The 8,421-nt window shown below is 47.5% G+C and overlaps 1 protein-coding gene across 1 annotated transcript in view; it reads left to right on the forward strand.

Moving 5' to 3' along the window:
- Positions 1–5,035: 5,035 nt before the first annotated feature.
- Positions 5,036–8,421, forward strand: part of CDK9 (cyclin-dependent kinase 9) — a gene marked incomplete at its 5' end in the record, with an annotated part of 8,797 nt that continues 5,411 nt past the window's right edge. Inside the window, 3 exon segments of the mRNA XM_015412367.1 lie at positions 5,036–5,117; positions 7,057–7,147; positions 8,161–8,382. Coding sequence (XP_015267853.1) covers positions 5,036–5,117; positions 7,057–7,147; positions 8,161–8,382 — 395 coding nt within the window.

Raw genomic sequence — 8,421 nt, forward strand, 5'->3', positions numbered from 1 at the left:
AAAATATTTGAACACCTTGTCTTAAAATATTTTATTCATCATGTTAAAATAAAACGTTCCATAATCAATTTTTTTTCCTTTTCTTTTTTCAATTTTTCCAGTTTTTCTGGAAAAAACAAAAAAATGGGAAAAAAACCGTCCCCGTCCCCCCCGAATTTTCCCGTTTTTTTTCCGGGCCTTCACATCTCTAGCCATGGCAGGCCACTTCCACTTATCTCTGCCCTGACCTGAATAGCCCAGGCTAGCCCGATCCTGTCAGATCTTGGAAGCTAAGCAGGAGTTGGCCCAAGTTAGTCCTTAGACAGGAGACCACTGAGGAAGACCGGGGTCACCACGCAGAGGCAGGCCTTAGCAGACCGCTTCTGAACGTCTCTTGCCTTGGAAACACTACTGGAGTCACTATGAGTCAGTTGTGACTTGAAGGCAAAAAACCCCCAACAAAAACAGTGTGGTGCGGTGCTCCCTCTAAGCCAGTGGTGGCGAACCTATGGCACGGGTGCCAGAGGTGGCACTCAGAGCCCTCTCTGTGGGCACATGTGCCATCGCCCCTGCCAGGCCCAGACCATCATTAAAGTGTCGAATTCTCTGCCAAATAATTTTAAGTAAATGAAAGCATTTGGGATTGCTTTCCTTACTTTGTTGGGATCATCTTAAGTTAATGTTACTTTGTTTGGATCATCTTAAGTTAATGTATGAGCTGTGGTGGCTCAGGTGGTTAAGACGCTGAACTGCAGGCTGTGGAAGGTCGGTCGGTCGGCAGTTCGAGACCCGAGTTGCCGCATGACGGAGTGAGCTCCCATCTCTAGTTCCAGCTCCTGCCAACCTAGCAGTTCGAAAGCAAGACATTGCAAGTAGATAAATAGGGTCTCTGAAAGGTTCGCCATCACTGCTCTAAGCTGTGGAGTCCTGTGAGCAAAGATTCTACTTGGTGAGCTGCTGGCGTTAAAGTTGTGAGCGAGCGATTTGGCCGCTGTAGTTTGCTCTGGAGCCATCCTTCCTGAGCTGAGAGAAAAATGTGTAAGCCGGAGGCTAAAAAATTATGAGCCAGCTCACGCTAACTCAGGTGAGAGGGAACACTGTTGTGGTGCAGAGGCATCGAACTCGTTTGTTATGACGGCCGGATCTGAGTTTAAAAAGTGACTTTGCTGGCCCAGGCCATGTGTGCCATAAATGTGATACCAGAGACAGCCACTGTACAAAGGACAGCCGATGGTAAGCTCCAAGTTGGTGTGTCCTTACTGCAAGGCCCCATGGGCTGGGAGCGGGGTGCAGAGGAAAACCCACACAGGCGGACTGGAGAGCCAGCAGTGCAGCGCTGGGCAGATGCTCCCATGCCCCAACAGAGGATTGCCTGCAAACACCCCCCCCAGTAGATCCCTACGGCCATGGGTTATTTCCTGCAGGAGCGCACAGGAGCAGAGCTCCGGCAGTAAAGAGCCCAGGGGGTGGGCACATGCAACAAGCCCCACCCCCTGCTTCCAGCAGCCCTCAGTCAGAGCAAGAAGCAGCCAGGTAAATTGCAGGGGCCTCCCCGGTCCAAAAAAAGTCCAGTGGCATCTTTAAGGCCAAGTTTTATTCAGGTACAAGCTCTCCCTCCTCTGCGAGGACAGATCTGCACATGTGTTCCCCCCCCCCAATAGCTAGCAATCCAAAACAGTCCAGTGGAGCCTGAGCTGTGGGTGTTGCCTTCTGACACACTTCCGGCGATGTCGGGCGGGGGGGTGGCATATGCAAATAAGTCATGCTAATGAGTTACGCTACTGAGCTCCTGCTCCTCTTTTTCTACGAAATGTCCCCTGCCTATGGCCCTCTGGGGCAGCATCCCTGGAGCTGCAGGCCGAGTAGAGAGGCATGAATGTGGCTGCAGTGGCCTCCAACTGACCAGTCCCTAAAGCGAAGGGGTTCTGCTTGACTTCATTGTCCCGCTGTGCTGAATCAACAGTTGGGGTGGCTCCACCTCCCTACCCCCGAGCAGCCCCCGTTTCCCTCCCTTGCACCAGTTGCTTGTGGACCACATAATGGCCCTGGACGGGCCGTTCCGGCCCTTATGTTTGACACCCCAGGGTTAGAGTGTTAGACAAGGAGCTGGGAGACTGAGGTTCAAACCCCCCACTCCGTTGCAAAGCTCACTTGATGAGCTTGGATCAGTCACTCCCTCTCCACCTTGCCTACCGTGCAGGGTTGATGTGAGGAAAAGAAAACCAGGTATGCCTCTCTGAGCTCTTTAGAAGAAGAAGAAGAGAAGAAGAGATTGGATTTATACCCCGCCCTTCACAACCCAAAGGTGTCTCAGAGCGGCTTACAAACTCCTTTCCCTCCCCCTCCCCACAACAGACACCCTGTGAGGTGGGTGGGGCTGAGAGAGCTCTGACACAAACTGCTCTTTTTCAAGGACAGCTGTGCCAGAGCTTGTGACTGACCCAAGGTCACATCAGCAGGTGCAAGTGGAGGAGTGGGGAATCAAACCCGGTTCTCCAAGATTAGAGTCCGCACACTTAACCACTACACCAAACTGGCTCTCTCTTTAGAGGAAGAGTTGGATAGAATTCCTATGGATAAACATGTCTCCCATCCCACCAAATTGCTGCTGCCCACACCAGTATTTGGATTCCGCTCCCCCCCTTGAATTTCTTCTATCCCCTGACCCTGCTGTAACGTATCTTGATATTGTATCTCCTCCCAACACCAGTTGCTCATAATCTCTATAGTCCTGCATCCCTGAATTCCTTCTGCCCATACACCTAGCACCTTTCACTCATTCCTTGTGGCCTCCAAATAACTTTGCCTTCTAGATCAGGGGTGTCAAACATGCAGCCCGGGGGCCGAATCAGGCCCTCGGAGGGCTTCCATCAGGCCCACAGTGGAACTGGCCATCTCCTGCTTCCAGTTCTGCTGCTGCATCATAGTTTGCTTCGCCAGACTCTCTTAATTACTCAGCCATTTCATGTTTTAACCTGGGTCCTACACTCAGAACTCTGAGCATGAGAATTCTGTGGTGAATGTCGATAAATCAAAAGTTGGTTTGCAGCTTACCGAGCTAATGTTTTAAGGATATTTTTATTTTAAATTAAAAAAAACCCTTTGTGTTTGTGTCCTTTATAAAGTTTATATCTCCGCTACCTGGCATTACATTTTATGACACACACGGCCTGGCCCAACAAGGTCTCATTTGTGTCAGATCCAGCCCTCATAACAAATGAGTTCGACACCCCTGTTCTACATGCTCATGTGGGCCCCCAAAGCAGGGTGAATTAAAATCACTAATCAGTAAGACTTGATTTAAATCATGGTTTTCTACACAAAGGGTCATTCTTGCTGGCTTTAATATTTGCAACCTAGATGTATTTTAGTATAATAACTTTTCTGGGTAGTTTTAGTTATATCAGAAAATTAATGATAGGTTATTTACCACTTGAAATAGATAATTATGAAATAATTGCAAGGTAAACTATCTCCAATTTAATAAGTTGTTAATTATTCATATTTAGACAGCTTTTCTGCTATGCTGTATTGGAAGGAGAAAAATAATCACTAACAGTAACCGTTTAAATTGTTTCATTTGACTAGAACAGTAACATCCAGACCTATTCCACCCCAAACAAATCTGATACTCATTGAACTTCTTGAAACTTAGCACTTGAGAGATAAGGGGTTGATTCTGTGTGCATAGATTTGCAGAGGACCAATCGGACTGAGGTCTGTATGTTTATCTTTTAACATTTTTGCTGTGAAGAAGAGGCACATGATCTCTGCAGACACAAGTTCAGTTTTGAGAACTGTAAAACCAAGCATCTGTGATAAGATATTCTAGATAGGAAAAACTGTCCAGTAATCTTACAGAAACCTCTGGAAGAGGATGACATTGTGAATGGATGAATGGAATGCATTTACCAAAATATTTAACATTGCATGAATATGCAGCCTCATGCTACATAATTAAAAACTAATCCTTATTTCATGAGGAATAACCTTTGGACTATAATGTATCTTAAATAGCTTTTTCCTCAAAAAGCATTTTATTTTAAAAAAATCCAATTTAAGTTTTAAAAAACCCAATTTAAATTAAAAATCCATTTTTAATTTTTTGTTTAAATCATTGATTTGTATCCACCCTGCCCCAAAGTGGTGTCAAGAGATGTGTTGTGCTTTTTCTTGCCTGCTTTCTCCCCAATGGGTTTAAATTCTGGCCGGAAAGGTATGGGCTAGATATCAGGACAATTTTTTTTATAGTAAGAGTAGTTCAGCAGTGGAATTTGCTGCCTGGGGAGGTGGTGAGCTCCTCCTCACTGGCAGTCTTCAAGCAGCGGCTGGATGAACACTTGTCAGGGATGCTTTAGGCTGTGTTGAACAGGGGGTTAGCCTAGATGGCCTGTATGGGCCCTTCCAAGTCATTCAATGGGGAGACCTTAAAGTAGCTGTTTTATTGCAAAGGAATTTCAGAAACAGACTAGAATGAGAGGTTGCTGAGTTACGAGTTACTACAGCACTCAGGGCAATGGAACCCCCAGGGCTTAACAGAGACATCAGCTTCTTATCTCACTACATATGCTAACGCCATCCAGTGCTTGCATCTGTTTGTGAACTCTTTTATTAGGCTGTATGATAATTTGCCGCTATGCACAGCTTTTACCAACTCCTTTAATCCAATCTTATAGTTATGTATACTACTTGACTCTTAAGTAGGTCTTCCTGGCAACAGCCCCATCCCCACCCTCTACCTATATGTAAAGGTTGGCGAGCTCTGTTTCAGTGTATCTGAAGAAGTGTGCGTGCATATGAAAGCTTATACCGTGAATAAAACTTTGTTGGTCTTAAAGGTGCCGCTGGACTCGGACTTTGTTGTGCTGCTTCAGACCAACATGGCTGCCCCACCTGAATCTATGCTTCTCCTCCTGCATTGTTTCTAACACTGGCCAGCCCAAACGTCCCTTCAAAACTCACAAGCAGGGTGTGGTAGACACTTCCTCCCACAATTGCCTTGTTGTTCCTCTTCCACCTTCAGCAACTTGTCTGCTTTTCCCCATTCTTGCTGCAGGGAGGTATTCAAAGCGAAACATCGCCAGACCGGCAAAAAAGTGGCGCTGAAGAAAGTGTTAATGGAGAATGAAAAAGAAGGGGTGAGTTGATACGGTGTGTGTGGCTTTAACGGTGGTAGTGAGCATATTAGCTGATGTACGTATTGTTGGAACTGGACATTAAAAGTGCAGATCTGGGAAGGCCCCAGGAGAGTCCTGCTGGAACAGGGCATCTGATCCAGCTTCCTGTTTCTGCTGGTGGCTGGACAGGTCCTTCTGGGAGGCGCATGCTGCCTCTGAACATGGGGTTTCCAGTAAGCCATCCTAACAAATTGACATTGGCGGTTGCTCTAGAAGTGTGGAGTCAATCTACCTTTAACGCCAAATGCTATCACTATATGCTTGTGGCAGCAAATTGCACATGTTAATATTTGCGTGCTTGTGTGTGTGTGTGCGCAAATACTGTTCACCTTTTCTCAGTGGTGAATTTACCATATGCCACTTCCATTGTGTGACACATCATGCATAAGCTTTGCGCTACGTGAGTGGGGTTGAAGCATTTGTATACTGGATAATTGCTGAAGCATTTATATACAAGCACCTTACAGATAACTGTTGCCAGTAATCTTAAATCCAAAGGGATTGGCATGTTAGTCAGCTTTACTAAAAGTATGCAGGAGTCAAGTAGCACCTTAAAAGACTGACACAGTTTATTTCCACATAAGCGTATGTTGTCTCATTTTTATCTCAAGTAAGGGAAAAATCTAGGTGCTGAAGAATCCCTTCTTTTATTAGCTGCTGTAGACTTAATGGCTAACTCTTTGGAAGGGAAGACCAGACCTTTGTGGGAATTATGGATAAACATATAAATGACCCTGAAATTCATTCATTCAAGGGAGTCTATATAGCATATAGGCTTTTAGGCAAAATAATATAGCAATAATAGAAATACACAAGGACCCTGAAATGCCTTTTTATTTTTTTGGAAAAGTGTCTTCAGTATACCGGACAAGCTGCTGCTTTCTGTAGGTTTGTTCGTTTCACTGCAATTTTAATAAAATCTGTGAAGGAGTGGAAGAGAGTGCTAAGCCAGTGTGTGCAGTCCTGTTTCCTATGGCACTAGAATCTTCAGAAGCCCTCCCACTGTGGCCCCCCAAGAACCAAGAATATAGAGCATCCCTGCCCCAGACAGAGTGTTCCATCTATACCTTGTGGCTAATAGCCACAGATGGACCTCTGCTCCGTATGTTTATCCAGTCCCCTCTTGAAACCGTCCATACTTGTAGCCGCCGCCACCTCCTGTGGCCGTGAATTGCATGTGTTAATCACTCTTTAGGTGAAGAGGTACTAATTTTGGTCTGTTCTAAACCTACTACTCCTTAATTTCATTGAGGGCCCATGAGGTCCTGTATTGTGAGAAAGGGGGATATTTCTTTCTCTACCTTCTCTATGTGGAGCTGCGGTGGCTCAAGTGGTTAAGACGCTGAACTGCAGGCTATGGAAGGTCAGTAGTTCAGCAGTTCAAGACCCGAGTGCCGCAAGACAGAGTGAGCTCCTGTCTCTAGTTCCAGCTCCTGCCAACCTAGCAGTTCGAAAGCAAGAAATTGCTGCAAGTAGATAAATAGGTACCACTTCGGTGGGAAGGGAACAGCGTTCCGTGCGCCTTGGTGTTTAGTCATGCCGGCCACATGACCACGGAAACGTCTTCGGACAGCGCTGGCTCTTCGGCTTTGAAACGGAGATGAGCACCGCAACCCTAGAGTCAGATTCGACTGGCTTTCGAGCAAGGGAACCTTTACCATTACCTTTACCTTCTCTATCCCATGCATAACTTTGTAAACCTCTTATCACGTCACCCCTCAGGCGTCGTTTCTCTGAGCTAAAGAGCATATGCTCTGCTCCAAGCTAAAAAGCATATGCTCTGCCACCGATCTATGTTCCCCAAGGTCAACCTGAGTGTCCTGTGCTCGTCCTTACCATAGCCAATGTTCATAACAGGCTCCGACCTTTGTTAAAGTCTCCTTATCACCTCTCTCTCTAGTTCCCCATCACGGCCCTGCGGGAGATCAAAATCCTCCAGCTCCTCAAGCATGAAAATGTGGTGAACCTCATTGAAATCTGCAGGACCAAAGGTAACAGGGCTCGCTAGGGGTAGGGGTATATGCTAGGGGTAGGGATAGGCGTGCAGATAATATTCCTGAGAAGCCAGGGCATTGACTAGACTTGTTGAAAGGCCTGGTTTGATTGGCGGAGTTCGCAGCCTTCGGAGAGCCATGGGGCCCCTGAAATGACCAGAAACTGGTTGTCCCTGAATGTCAAAAGTGCCTGGGGAGGAATTTACAAAGCTACCATGTCCTGAGTGTGAGTAGTGTAGCCCGACTGATAGCTGCTCTCCAAGGAAGGCCTTCCCTCGTTACTTTCTCACTGAGGATGCCAGGGATGGAACCGGGGACCAGGGCTCTTCCCACTTAGCTAGGCCAAAGGGGAAGAACTGTAGCCACAAGTCCCTTACGAGATGGACGTGTGTGTGTGTGTATGGGGTGTGTGTGTTGTGATAGATGATGGCAGCTTAGAGGATGGGTTTTGGCAGGGGCTGGGGTGCGAGTGGGATTTTTGGGTTGGTCTTGTCGGCTCGTGGCAGGGGGGCGTTACTCTTGAATGAGTTAAAACAGTACTGTTGTATTGCCGCGTGGTCTTTGAGGTGACCTGGTAAGGCAAAGCCTTATCAGATCTATTCGGTCCAGCATCCTTATTCCTCCGCCGGGGCCAGCCAGATGCCCCCAGAAGCCTACAAATCGAGACATCCCCCTCTTGCCCAAGCGAGTGGCAATCGGAGGGATACTGCCTTAGAACATGGAGGTTCCATTTAACCGTTGGCGCCCTCCTTGTCCGTGAAGAATCCCCCCCTTTAACGCCATCTACGTTCCAGGCAGGGAGGGAGTTCACAAGTTAACCGCGCACTGTGTGAAGAATCCCTTTCTTCTGCCTGTCCCGACCCTGCCCGTTGATGTCATTGGGTGCTCCCAATTTCTAGCGTTTTGGGACAGGGAGAGAAAGCTCTTCCACACTCTGCCCTTAACATCTCGGCCCGCCTGGTAGGGCAGGTGAAAAACCCTGCTGACGGTTGCTTCTCCAATTCCCACAGCCTCTCCGTACAACCGTTGCAAGGGAAGCATCTACCTGGTGTTTGATTTCTGCGAGCATGACCTGGCCGGCCTCCTCAGCAACGCGCACGTCAAGTTCACGCTGGCAGAGATCAAGAAGGTCATGCAGATGCTCCTGAACGGCCTCTACTACATCCACCGGAACAAGGTGGGGGATCTTCCCCTCGAGGCGCGCTCGCTTTGCGTGGAGACGGAATGCTCGGGTCACTCCTCGCTCCCCCGGAAAACGGCTCTTCTTGACC

This window comes from Gekko japonicus, unplaced genomic scaffold (genome assembly GCF_001447785.1).
Source record: "Gekko japonicus isolate JY-2015 unplaced genomic scaffold, Gekko_japonicus_V1.1 scaffold4483, whole genome shotgun sequence".
Lineage (NCBI taxonomy): Eukaryota > Metazoa > Chordata > Lepidosauria > Squamata > Gekkonidae > Gekko > Gekko japonicus.